The sequence below is a fragment of the Gobio gobio genome (genome assembly GCF_949357685.1).
Source record: "Gobio gobio genome assembly, chromosome: 2".
Taxonomy (NCBI): Eukaryota; Metazoa; Chordata; class Actinopteri; order Cypriniformes; family Gobionidae; genus Gobio; species Gobio gobio.
The window spans coordinates 5,800,880-5,815,227 of NC_137098.1; the positions used below are offsets into that span (position 1 = coordinate 5,800,880).

General features: G+C 34.7%; 1 protein-coding gene across 1 annotated transcript; it reads right to left on the reverse strand.

Moving 5' to 3' along the window:
- Positions 1-678: 678 nt before the first annotated feature.
- rps17 (ribosomal protein S17) lies at positions 679-7,003 on the reverse strand. Its single transcript, XM_079844983.1, has 5 exons — positions 6,871-7,003; positions 4,468-4,619; positions 2,271-2,376; positions 963-1,028; positions 679-795 (listed from the first exon to the last, which is right to left on the reverse strand). Exons 1-5 carry the CDS (start codon positions 6,871-6,873, stop codon positions 718-720), a joined length of 405 nt encoding a protein of 134 aa, XP_079701109.1. The 5' UTR covers positions 6,874-7,003; the 3' UTR covers positions 679-717.
- Positions 7,004-14,348: the final 7,345 nt, after the last annotated feature.

Here is a 14,348-nt window from a genome sequence, read left to right on the forward strand (position 1 = left end):
ACGTTATAAAGCAAAATATCTAGCTTCCAGCAGACTGCCTTCCGTATTCAATTCACGGTGTAACCGGAATAACTGATGTCAGACGAAGCGCAAGCGTTTTGAACCGTGAGAGGCATCGCATGTTGAAGGTGGTCCGAGAAACGCTAGATATTTTACTTTATAACGTGTTAAATATGGATATTTCTCTTACCTAACCATGGCTTCACTTCAGAAGGCCTTTATTAGCATATTCTGTCATGATAATCTCACCCCGTTTGTTGTGTGTTTATGTAAATGTCAGGGTTAGTGATGTCTCAACCCAGGAGGAAGCTTGTGTAGTCCCTACCGCCGTTTGTTGTAGTCCTCAAGCGATTTCTGTAATTAACTTCACAAATGTTGTTTATGCTCAAACATTACACTATGATTTTACTTCAGTTAATCCACCCCTTTCAATCAAATCTGTGTTCATCAGAAGGTCATATACCTCAGGATGACTTGAGGGTTAGTATATCATGGGCTAATTTTCATTTTAAAGTGAACTCTTAGCCCTAGACTGTCTGTGCGGTTGCTATTAACGTTTTCAAAACTCTGGTCAAACCTTTAGTTTGAACTAACTCGCTTCACCAGGGATTGTATAACAGGCCAGATCTACAGTGTGAAGACCAGGAAGATTAATCAAAAATGACTCCAAACACAAGGTTGTTCTTTTCTGTGGTCTTTATTGACATGATAGGACCTCTAGACTCCTCTGGGGGTTTTGAAGTTCATGCCAATAGTTGGCTGAGTGACCTGCAGATTGGGGAGGTTCCCGAAATCCTGCGGTGAGAGAAAGAAAGGGTTAAGGTGTGTATACCAACACTACAAAACCTGTTCTGACCATTCACATCAACAGTTCGATGTGTTTTCACGGAGAACGGTTCCCTTGAACAGTTACAGCACATATTTGCAGCTCATCTACACAAATTAAGCTGAAATCAACTTACGAAAGTCTTCAGCATTTCCTTCGTATCAGGATCGACCTCGATAATCTCCTGATCCAAAGCAGACACCTGGGAAAGTGAAGCACATGACATGAGCTCTAGTGGTGTCCAACACACTCGAAACTTGTCAGTAGGATTTGGATAACTTTGATCCAAAAAAACAGGATCATCCTGATCCCAACAGGGAGTAGGATTTCAAGGTGGATTCCAGGAAGAAAATGTAGTAAGTAGGGTTGGGTATCGTTTGGGTTTTTTTCGATTCCGGTGCCAAACCGATACTTTTAAAACGGTTCCGGTGCCTAAACCGATACTTCTTTTTTTTTAAAAGGCCACCAAACGAGGTGGATGACATTAAATGGCTTTTTTTTTTAATTATTATTTAAATTGAACCATTTATTAAAAGTTTAATGTATACTTAAATGTATGAATATAAATAAATACAAAACAATTTACTTATTTACAAATTATAATTGACATATTTACAAATTCACAGTAAAACCTAAGCCACCTAACCCAACTACAACAAGCCTAATATAACTCTAAATAACAGTTACAGTAATAACAGCCGTCGTCTGTATTCTTGCTCTGCTACAAACAAATATTTTATGAAATATGATCATATTCTCTGGCTAAATATTTTTGAACGCATCGTCTTAATGTTTCCATGGTGACGCGTCATGTTTCTCACATGACTCACAGCAGCCGCAATAGCGCTGACAGCTCAGCTGTATCGGGTTTATTTAATTTTTTCTTTTTATTCAAAATATTCACAAACTTCTTAACTGTCATGAACTATCTGATGTTCAAATGTGTGAGTGAATGTGTGTTAGTTGATCTATAAAGCGCAATGGGCGGCGCCATGTTAGTTTATGCCTCAGAATCGGATCTGTCGGATTTACAACACTTGAGTTCATTCTCGTCTTACAAAATACATGAAAGTGACCAGTGAACTGGAAGAAGATTAGAGTAAACGATATAGGTTACTGTATAATGTGCATGTATCTGATGTGAATAAAACACGTAACGTTAGTCAAATTATAACCGTCTGAAAGGATTGTCATAGCCGCTTTCATAGACATCAGTGTGTGTTTTTTGCTAGCTCTACTTATGAGGGGGGTGACAAAAAGGGGGGTGACAGTTAACAGGTTAAATTAGATAAGATCATCCTCAAACAGTGCTGGGCGGTACACCGGTTCATACATGCTTCATATTTATGCCGTGATATGAATTGATTATGATATGGTGTATTTCGCTTAAACAGCGTTTGTGACGCAGCTGTGTGTATTGTGCAGTGAAGCTGTGGACACGGACCTCTGGGACGTAGTTATCGCGTCTCTCTCGCTCCTCCTCCTGCAGTTTGATGGAGATGCCCCTGACTGGCCCTCTCTGGATGCGCTTCATCAGGTGGGTCACATACCTGCAGACAGACAATACCAGTCAAAAGTTCTGCTTTAATATATTGTAAAATTTAATTTATTCCTGTGATGTAAAGCTGTATTTTCATCATCATTCCTGCAGTCTTCAGTGTCACATGATCCTTCACAAATCATTCTGATACGATTTATTATCAATGTTTTATATAATATTTTTGGAACCCATGATCACTTTTCTGAAAAGGTAAGAACAGCATTTATTTAAAATACAAATATTTTCTAAACAATAAATCTTTACGATCACTTTTTATTAATTTAACAAATCCTTGATGAATAAAAGTATTACTTTCTATGAAAAAAGGGGAATCTATAAGCTTCTCACATGAATACATTTTAAAATTAAATAGAAAATCATCATTTTAAAATTTAAATAGTTTAATCAAATACAGAAATAAACTAATATTGTGAAATATTAGTTTAAAATAAATAAAAAGTGATCGTAAAGATTTATATTGTTAGAAAAGATTTGTAATTTAAATAAATGCTGTTCTTACTTTTTCAGAAAAGTGATAACTGGTTCCATAAATATTATATAAAACATTAATAAATCATCATATGATTTCTGAAGGATCATGTGACACTGAAGACTGGAGTAATGATGCTGAAAATACAGCTTTGATCACAGAAATAAATTACATCTTAAAGTATATTAAAATAAAATAAATTGTTTTAGATTGTGAAAATATTTCACAATTAGTTTTTATGCATTTTATCAAACTATTTACACATGTATACACGTGTGGATATTATAAAACATTTCCAATTTAATATTATAAAACTAGTAAAACAATTTAAATGAAATGTATAATTTTGTAAATGTCAATATGCAATAAAACACACAGCTAATTATGCTGGGAAGAAAAATGGCACAGACTTGCGTTTTATGATTTCTGACCAGGGCTTGAAATGATTAACAACTTATATTTTTCACAGGTATCATTATCAGTTTTATATGCATTTATGACAAGACGTTCATTTTGCCAAATTCACACAGAAATGGTCTCATTTACTTTAGGACTGTCACTACACTGAACACCTTTGGAAAGGTATTGGCACATCTACCAAATCATAATATCCTGCAAATTGCAAACATAATTTATAGATATTATTTTAGGGCATCATGAATCTGCCTCTAGTAAAGAGCATGCAAGCATTTTACATTTCTTTGCAAATTTTATAGTCACATTTAAAATGCATTTCAATACCATTTAATCTTTAATAAAGCAAGCTTGACTTCAATTTAAATTGATTTAATTAGTATAATCAGATGTATAAAATTACTCCAACCCTTATTTCCTCTTTTTCTGTTATATTGTTGATCAATTTTTCCTCAGTGTTCGGTTAACAACAGGTGTATTGTGGATAAATTGTTTGTAATACACAACTTGTGTGTGATGCACATGTCAACTGATTTTTCTGCTAATTTTATAATTGACAAATGCAAGGTCACCAACAAGAAACCATTTTTAAAAGAATGTAAAGTGCATTAATACCATTTCATCTTCAGTAAAGCAGGACATCCAATTCGCCTTTTTTTACTGTATACTCTGATGTATAAACTAATTTTTACTCTCGTGCTTTTTCTTTTCCCTTTTTCTGATATATTAATTATGTTCATTAGTTAACAATGTGTGACCCTGGAGCACAAACCCAGTCCTGCGTCTCACGGGTATATCTGTGGCAATAGCCAAAAATACATTGTATGGGTCGAAATGATACATTTTTCTTTTATGCCAAAAATCATTAGGATATTAAGATCATGTTCCATGAAGATATTTTGTAAATTTCCCACTGTAATTATATCAAATGTATTATTAGTAGTAATATGCATTGCTGAGGACTTCATCTGGACAACTTTAAAGGAGATTCTCAATATTTGGACTTTTCGCACCCTCAGATTTTCAAATAGTTCGGCCAAATATTGTCCTAACAATCAATACATCAATGGAAAGATTATTTATTCAGCTTTCATGTGATGTAGAAATCAAAAAAATTGACCCTTGTGACTGGTTTTGTGGTCCAGGTCAGACTCCTCTACCGTGGGTTTTTTTTAGCCGTCGCTGGACTTCACTCACCCGGCGATCTTGTTGCGCAGAGGTTTGCTGGGGATGATGGCGATCTCCTCACACACCCGCTTGTTGATGTGGAAGTCATTGCCCAGTCGGGTGTAGTACTTCTCAATGACGACCCGAGCCGCCTTCTTCACTGTCTTGGTCCTGACACGACCCTGTCGGTACACACACACACACACACACACACACGGGTCAGTCAGGGAAACACGGGACGTTTTTCTACTTCAAACTCAATTTCAATCCCAAGTTTATCTGTATAGCGCTTTACACAATATCAATTTAAAGCTCCACGCATGAAAAAAACAGCTATTTTTGCAAAATACACTGCATCCACAAAAATCACATTAACAACATTTAAAGGGATAGTTCACCCAGAACTGAAATGAGTTTCTAATCCCCATTGATTTCCATAGCATGGGGAAAAATACAATAATACTATAGAAGTCAATGGGGACCAACTGTTAGGATACAAACATTCTTCAATATCATTTGTGTTCAGCAGAAGAAAAACTCATAAGGGTTCGGAAAAACTTCAGGATGAGTAAATATTTAATTTTTGGTGTACTGTCCCTTTAAGTTCACAGAAACTATGTCTTAAACTGCGCGTTTATGGGGAAAACGCGGTTAAATCATGAGAATATTAACAATACATTACAGTACTGACACTAAAACTGAACTAAAGTTTCCCCCCCTCAAACACACTTTTATTTTGGAGGGAACTATACACGACATATATTTTATTGGAATATATTTTGACACGATATACTGCTACACCCCTATTAAATACTGAGACGATCACAGCTAGTTTTGCAATATACACAGCATTAACAAATCACATTAATATTTAAAGTAATAGTTCACCCAAAAATTTAAATTCTGTCATTTACTCCCCAAAGAGTTTCTAATCACCATTGACTCCCATAGTATGGGGGAAAATACTAATACTATGGAAGTCAATGGGGACCAACTGTTTGGATGCAAACATTCTTCAAAATATCATCTTTTGTGTTCAGCAGAAGAAAGAAACTCACAAGGGTTTGGAAAAACTTATGTTTGAGTAAATATTTTAATTTTTGGGTGTACTGTCCCTTTAAGTTCACAGAAACTGAGTCTTATCCGCGTTTTCCCCATAAACACGCAGTTTAAATCATGAGAATATTAACAATATATTACAGTACTGACAGTAAAACTGAACTCAAACAAATTTTTATTTTGGGGTGAACTATGCACAATATATATTGTATTGCGATAGTATTTAATAGGGGTGTAACCGTATATCGTGTCAAAATATAAATCGCAATAAAATATATATAGTGTGTATAGTTCACCCCAAAATAATTTGTGTGAGGGGGGAAAAAAACCTCAAGTTCAGTTTTAGTGTCAGTACTGTAATGTATTGTTAATATTCTCATGATTTAAACTGCGTGTTTATGAGAACTTAAAGGGACAGTACACCCAAAAATTAAAATATTTACTCATCCTGAAGTTTCCAAACCCTTGAGTTTCTTCTGCTGAACACAAAAGATGATATTTTGAAGAATGTTTGTATCCTAACAGTTGGTCCCCATTGACTTCTATAGTATTATAGTATTTTTCCCCATGCTATGGAAATCAATGGGGACTAGAAACTCTGCAGTTTTGGGTGAACTATTACTTTAAATGTTGTTAATGCTGTGTATATTGCAAAACTAGCTGTGATCGTCTCAGTATTTAATAGGGTTGTAACAGTAAATTGTGTCAAAATATGAGAAGATCACAGCTAGTTGTGCAATATACACAGCATTAACAACATTTAAAGTAATAGTTCACCCAAAAATTTTAATTCGGTCATTTAACGTTACTCCCCAAAGAGTTTCTAATCACCATTGACTCCCATAGTATGGGGGAAAATACTATGATAGTCAATGGGAATCAACTGTCTGGTCACAAACACTCTTCCAAATATCATCTTTTGTGTTCAGCAGAAGAAATAAACTCATACAGGTTTGGAAAAACTTTAGGGGGAGTAAAAATAACAGAATTTTTTTTTTGGTGTACGGTCCCTTTAAGATCACAGAAACGTGTTAATACCAACTATGACTTTAAAACCGCGATTCCCCATAAACACGCAGTTTAAAAGCGTTAGCTCGTCACATACGTTTATATTATCACAATAAATCAAACAATGTCAAAACTGTCGCGCGCAGACGTTAACAGCTGAAATTCTAAGTTGTGAAGCGGGAGGTGAGGCAGAGTCGTTATTTTTTCAACATCCTACATACCATCAAACGCATAAACTCAAAATACTCAGTATATACGAATCATAACAATATTAACAACACATTCCGATGCTTTAAAACGCAGTGAGAGCTGCTAAACAACGGGATTTGAGCGGATTGACAAGGATTGACTGTGAAACATACACACCATATTCACCCGGTCTAGAAGAAAAAGGGTTGATCTCGGCCGCAGCGGAAGTTTATTACACTCTTCCGGAAGTCACATAAAAGTCTCTGGATAATATATAGTTTACAGTCTATGGATAAGACCCACCATCTACTGCAAATTAACGGCAAACACAATGTGTTTTATTAACAACATGAACATATTATTTGACAAAATTAGATAGATAAACAAGTTACAGCATAATCTCACTTAGTGTTATATAAAAACGTTGTAAAAACATTACATTTTTTAATGTTTTTGAAAGACTCTCTTCTGCTCATCAAGCCTGCATTCATTTTTTTAATCCAAAATACAGAAAAAAAGTGTAAAATTGTGAAATATTTTTACAATTTAAAATAATGTTTTTCTATTTTAATATACTTTAAAATGTGCTCAAAGCTGTATTTTCTCGCGTCTTAAGTGTCACATGATCCTTCAGAAATCATTCTAATATGACCATTTATTTATAGTTGTGCTGCTTAATATTTTTTTATAACCTGTGATTTTGTTTAAGTTTTGGGTGAACTATCCCTTTAAATGTTATTCTTTGATGAATAAAAAGTAATTAAAAAAAAGAACAGCATTTGTTTCAAAATACAAATATTTACTATCACCTTTTGAATCAATTTAACACATCCTTGCTGAATAAAAGTATTACTTTCTTCAAAAAAAAATGATGACTCCAAACGTCTGAACGGTAGTGTATATTGTTACAAAAGATTTAAATAAAACAATATATATTACTATTATTTTTATTCATTAAAGAATCTTGAAAAAAAGGATCACATGTTATAAATGATCGCAGGTTATAAATATACATTATAAAGTATATTAAAACAGAAAACCATTATTTTAAATTGTAACGATATTTCACAATATTACATTTTTTTCTGTATTTTTTTAAAGCCTTCATGAGCATATGAGACTCCTTTCCAAAACATTAAAATAGTAATGCTTCTAAAAGTAAAAGTTTTTTGATTGTAGTGTCTGAACAATTATAGACAAGTTTGAAAACATTTCACACATGTTTTAGTATTTTAGCAGGCTACACAATGAGTCTATACAGTTAGCATGATGTTAGCTCTTAGCTGCTGGATCATGCTAGTTTTTCAAGCTTGTGGGTCTGGGGTGATTTGTGCCAAAGGGCCTGGGTTAAGTTGTGCCAACGTTGAAAGAAGTCTGTGGATGGAAAGCCCATCTTTACATTGAAAGAAAAGCGATGAAGGAGTCAAGAAACTACCCATACCCCAAAAACTTTTAGTTAAGCAGACATTTATAGATAAGTTTGTCATTTATTGACAAGTGCATGTTCAGTAGGACAGATCCAGACCACTGTAAAAAATACTGTGCCCGTTTTACTCAATAAAATTGAGGCAACTATTTGCATCAGCTTTTTGAGTATTTTAAACTCATTTTATTTGTGTTTATCCTATTAGACTTAGCATGTTTTCAACTTGGACTCTTAAGTAATAGCAACTCAATTTTATCAATTTAGAAAATTATAGTTTTAAGTATATCCAATATAATCTTTTAAGTAATATTTACACATGTCTTCTTCTTGTAAGCCACACATTTTTTACAAGCTACTTTAAAAAAATATATAAATTAGGGCTGTCAAAAGATTAATCGCGATTAATCGCATCCAAAATAAAAGTTTGTGTTTACATGATATATGTGTGTGTACTCTGTTAATTATTATTTATATATAAATACACACACATTCATGTAGAAATATTTGCATGTATATACATTTATATAATCTATAATATATATAAATGTTTCATATATAAAAATAATATTTTTTTCTTAAATATATACATGCTTGTGTGTGTATTTATATATAAATAATAATTTATATAAACAATAAATAATAACAACTTTTATTTTGGATGCGATTAATTGCGATTCATCTTTTGACAGCCCTAATATAAATTTAAAACAGTAAACCAGCATCTCAATACAAAACATTTATTCACTTTAAAATGACAATGCAACAGTGCAAAATCCACTGAGAACAGTAATTCAGGCATCTAATTAAAACAATGTTTCGAACAATGTTAAAAACATAAAATTCAAATACATCATAATTATTACATCAGCTGATAAAAAAATAATCACTGAGAAAAGTGAACACCAATTTAAAGGGTTAGTTCACCCCAAAATGTAAAACCTGTCATTAATTATTCACCCTCATGTCGTTCCAAACCTTCGTTCATCTTCAGACACAAATGAAGATATTTTTGATGAAATCCCAGAGCTCTCTGATCCCTCCATAGACAACAATGTGATGAACACTTTCAAGGCCCGAAAGTATAGGAAAGACATAATTAAAATAGTCAATGTGACTCCAGTGCTTTAAACTTAATGTTATGAAGCCATGAGAATACTTTTTGTGTGCAAAAACAAACAAAAATAACGCAATTTAGCTTTAGCCTGTTAGCATTAGCCACGCCGTGTAATTCAAGGCAAATTTAAGTATTTATCAATACAAACATTTAGCTGTATCCTTGCTATATTTAAAGCATCAAAGCATTGAACAGTTCATATTTAATGTCATTCTTACCTTTTTTAGTGTCGTTGGGTTGCCAGCAGTGCGAATTCAGTCCTGTCACCCATCAAAATGGCGTCTGTCATGAACATTTGTGTTTTTGCAACAGCCAAATCCACTTGTTTAGACTTTTAAATAAATTTTACTTAAAAAGTATCTCGAAAAGGCACACATCTAAAAAGCCTAGTAAACATTACTCAAGATAATACACGCACCATTTAATTGTAAAAAACATGTTTACAAAATGTGACTTATTCCAACAGTTTAATAGGGTGACAATATCTAGGCCTAAATAAACCTTAAATTAGTAATTTTGTATTGAATTTGTCTTGCTTTCATATAGCATTACAGTTCATAACATTAAAATGTTCTGTTTTACTTCAGAAATCACTGGCACAATTTACCCCAATGTATTCTCCCCAAAGGCACAACTTACCCCTCACCAGGGGCAAGTTGTGCCACGAGACCACTTGTTTTCCCAAAAGCTATATTTCTGAAACGATTATTTTCAGATCCAAAGTTATTGTTCTCAGGGGTGCACCACATCCTGAAATACATTCTTAAATTGAAGACATTACTGTCATGGCCTCACTTTAAAGGTGGGGTAGGTAAGAAGGATCTAAAACACTTTTGTCCAAATTTGTTTAAACTTTCTTTATATGTCAATACATAATTAAAATGTAAGTACTCTGAAAAAGAGAGTATAAAAATCGAGTGACTCTAGACTTTTTAATCTGCAATAAACACCGCTCATTATTTTCGTCCGGGACGAAACAAGTGATTGGCTTGGGCGCCTGTCACTCTCTCTCGCTACCATGGCAACCGCCGCTTTTGCTCCAGGACCTGCCCACATGCGCCCCAGTGTTGCCAAGTCGGGCTACTTCAACACGAATTTCACGGATTTGCGAATTTTAGCAGGCAGCCCTACCAAAAAGACACATATTTTACCCCCCAAACGCGATTTTTACCGGAGAAACACGATTGGGCTTGTTTTGTGCTAGTTTTGAGTAGCAATTGGGCGGATTTTGTTGTGAAAACCTGGCAACCCTGGCGCACCCGTTTGATTTGAGGAGTTCAAGAGGCTGTATTTCTGCTGGACAGGTAATCTTTCATTTTGATTATACATTTTTTTGGTTTATGTTTTCATGAAGCATGTCTCACTAGCACACGTAGCTGCCTAAAATAGCTAACATAACATTACTTAGCATAAAGTTACAATGTTATACACTTAGCGAACCATTAGTAGAGATGATAAATACTCAATATGCTTAGCTCAAGTTGATCGCTGTCGTGTTAAATTTCGCAAAATGTAACTTTAGATAACAAAATGCATGTGTAAAAGCTAGTTCACCGCATCCAGGAACTTTTTTTAGAACTAAGTAGCTTTAGCTGCTACCCTCTGTCTAAACTCTTTTACCATTCACCGGGAACTTTACCTGCACGTTTATTTCCGCGGTTTGTTTTTATATTCTCTACCTATGTTTACTGATGTTTTTATCTTGTATCTGTGTGTGTCGTAGACACTGTGTTGTGTGAGTATTTTAAACTTTACCAGTATCGTTATTCTAGCTTGAGAGTGAGTACTAAAAGACATCTTATTTGTTTATATTCATAATGATAAAGTTAGATCTTTTATTACATGTGATTCTGACATGATGTCACTACATGCACTTCTTCTCCGCTCGTCTCAGGTAAATAATGCGTCTTTCAGCTGATCGCGGTGGGCGCGTTCATGTGTTTTAGGGGCGTGGCTTTGGAAAGAGCCCAGAAGGGAGAAGGTGGAGTGAATGGAAATAATGAGCTGTCTTTAAAACAGTCATGAGAGGTCTACAGACACTCAATTTTTATACTTTCTTTTTCTGAGTACTTACATTTTAATTATGTATTGAAATATAAAGAAAGTTTAAACAAATTTGGAAAAAAAGTTTTTTAACCAAATCCTACCTACCCTACCTTTTAAAGTCACTTTGAGTAAAAACTGGCACAACTCACCCCACTTCCCCCCTATATATAAAATGTTATGGGATTTTATAAGCTTTCACTTTTGTACCTTTGTGTAGAATGGTGCATTTATGCAGCAATACTGGCTGCAATAGTTCATATACAGCATCTAAGATAGAATATTAATTACTAGAAATATCACTAAATGATTGTGTCCTTATGCACTATAGCCAAGTAAATCATACAAAACATTAACAATTCCTAGAATTGATGCAGAGCCCATAGAACCGTATGGTAAAAAGTTGTGAAATGAGTCTCTAACACAATCCCTCTAGCGCCACCACCTGTCCAAAGTTTGACTCATGTTTATGCTAATAATTAGTATAATACGCGTTAGATTCGGGACGTTGAACGCCGAGTCGTCTGATATCCAGTTCTAACATATCGGCCATTTTGGCTGTCGGCCATTTTGAATTCTGTGCTAAAATGCTGTATTTTATGAACACATGAACGGATTGTTACGAAACTCGGTATGGGTCATCAGCTCGATGCCCTGAAGGAGCCTGAGAAGTTTTGAAACAGCGCCACCTAGTTGAGAATTTCGTTTCTTCAAATGCTTATAACTTTGGGTGTGGTTGACTTATTTTCATGGGGGTAACCTTTTTGGTCTTCTGAATCCTTGCCGCGTCCAACGGTACCAGACTTGCCAGGTTTCGGCATAAGGTTTGTGCAGCGTTGTAATTTAGCGCTTAAAAAACGTTAGCTGATATCTTCGAAACCGCTAGTCCGATCGAGACGAAACCAGCGTCAGAAGTTCGGAAACGTAGGTGATAGCTACATGCTAATGCCCAAATGTCAAAATATTGATAGTAAGGGGGAGTAAAATCCAATCAAAGTCAGGTGTCAGTCATTTTTTACGTGTTTTCTCATGTAAATGTCTATAACTCCAAAACAAAATGAGATATTTTCACCAAAATTGACACACATGTATGGACTCACTCCGAGTACACATACAAAAAATGATGGGATTATGCCTCTTGGTGGCGCTATAATAGAACAAAACATGAAATTCCAATAAACTACAATGCATTTTTTCAGCCTTTTTGCCTAAAATCATCTTTAAATGTGTTTAAATGCTCGTTGATCTGACACTCCTAGCCATTTTGCCATGTCTTGTCGTCTTCTTTGCGCTTGGCCCTGGGGAAATGGCAGCTTGCAGCTTTATTTATAACTGTAATGCTTTGTTAATAAACTGGGTGTACTCTAATAAACTTGAGACAAAAAGCATCTCTAAAAAAGACAGACACACTCCCTCAGAGGTTAAGAGACATTTTCTTTTATTTTACATAAAAAAGGGTGCAAACTTGAGTTTCCCTTTAAGAGTGGAGGGAATAAAAATTTAATTTGAAAGGTTATGTATGGAACTTTATACGACTCCTCAGGAAAATAGGCATTTTAAATAAGATTAAGATCTTAATCTTTCTGCAACTTAAAAAACAAAATATATTCAGAGAGAGAGAGAGAGAGAGAGAGAACAAAACGGGTCCATCACAGTTGAAGCCCTTGAAGAAAGCAAAAGTACATTTAAGTAACATTCATATTTTCAACACAATAAATTCATAATACAATGAAATTTAAAGTATCTCTGTAAGTATGACCAGAACAAGAGAATGACTCTTGCAGTACTGTACAATTAAGTTTTTAATGTTTACAGAAAACATCCTTACTGGAAAAAGAAACCGCGAAAAAAGAGAGAATTCAAATATTGCAGTGCTTTCCTACCAGACTCCTGTAATATAATCATTCCGAGGTCATTAAAAAAAAAAACGAGTGGTCTTTAAAAAAAACAACAACAAAACAATTCAACATGTTCCCACATGAACTCAAATCTCGAGACGGGAATGATTACATCTTTCAGAGAGAGAGAGAAAGAAAGGCTATGACTGTAGCAGACACAATGGAAGGGCATTACAGTACAGAGCGGCGAAACCTGCTGAACACGGGTCAGACTCGCAGTAGCATGTTTAAGGCATTACGCAGCCACAGAATAACAGTGTATCAACTTCATGCCCACAATGTTCTTCAGTGCCCCATTTACACAAGTAGTTTCCATTGCTTTCGGAATCAAAAGCCATGCACATAAAATCTGCATTAAACGTCAACATCTCGATTTACCTCACTGGGTTAGTTCACGATTCCTCACCCTCATGTCGTTCCAAACCCTTTATTCATCTTCAAGACACAAATAAAGATGAAATCCGAGTACAAAATCGACAGTTTCAAGGCCCGGGAAAGGTATTAAAAACATCGCTAAAATAGTCCATGGGTCAAACGTGATGTTATGAAGCGACGAGAATACTTTTGTGCACAAAAACGACGACTTTATTCAACAATTTATTCTCTTCCGTCATCATATAAACACAGTGCAACGCTTCCGGGTTCTACGTTAGAACGCTGGCTCATTATTGGCTGACGCTAGCCGGCGTTCTGACGTACAACCCAGAAGCGCTGGACTGTGTTTACAACGGCAACAGTGTCAGAGACTGACACGGAAGAGAATACGTTGTTGAATAAAGTCGTTATTTTGGGGGGGTTTTTCACGCACAAAGTATTCTCGTCGCTTCGTAACATTACGTTTGACCCACTGGAGTCACGTGGACTATTTTAGTTTAACCCTTTTCTGATTGGAAACTTGTTCCCGCCACACAGAATAAAACGGTTTAAAAGATAATTGTGATTTTTAATCTTAAAAGTTATAAATCAAAATTATGAGATATAAAGTCAGAATTATGAGAGACAGAATTATGAAATATATAGTCAGAATTATACTTTATATTTCATAATTCTGTCTATATCTCATAATTACGACTTTATATTTCAGTATTCTATGAGATGACAGAATTATGAAATATAGTCATAATTATGAAATATAGTCAGAATTATGAGATATATAGTCAGAATTATGAGATAT

What these genes read in the sequence shown, in the direction of transcription:
- rps17 (XM_079844983.1), bottom strand. An exon ending in CTGCGCAACAAGATCGCCGG is followed by an intron (nt 2,377 to 4,467) that starts GTGAGTGAAGTC and finishes GTCTGTCTGCAG; the next exon opens with GTATGTGACCCACCTGATGA. An exon ending in AGGAAATGCTGAAGACTTTC is followed by an intron (nt 796 to 962) that starts GTAAGTTGATTT and finishes CTCTCACCGCAG; the next exon opens with GATTTCGGGAACCTCCCCAA.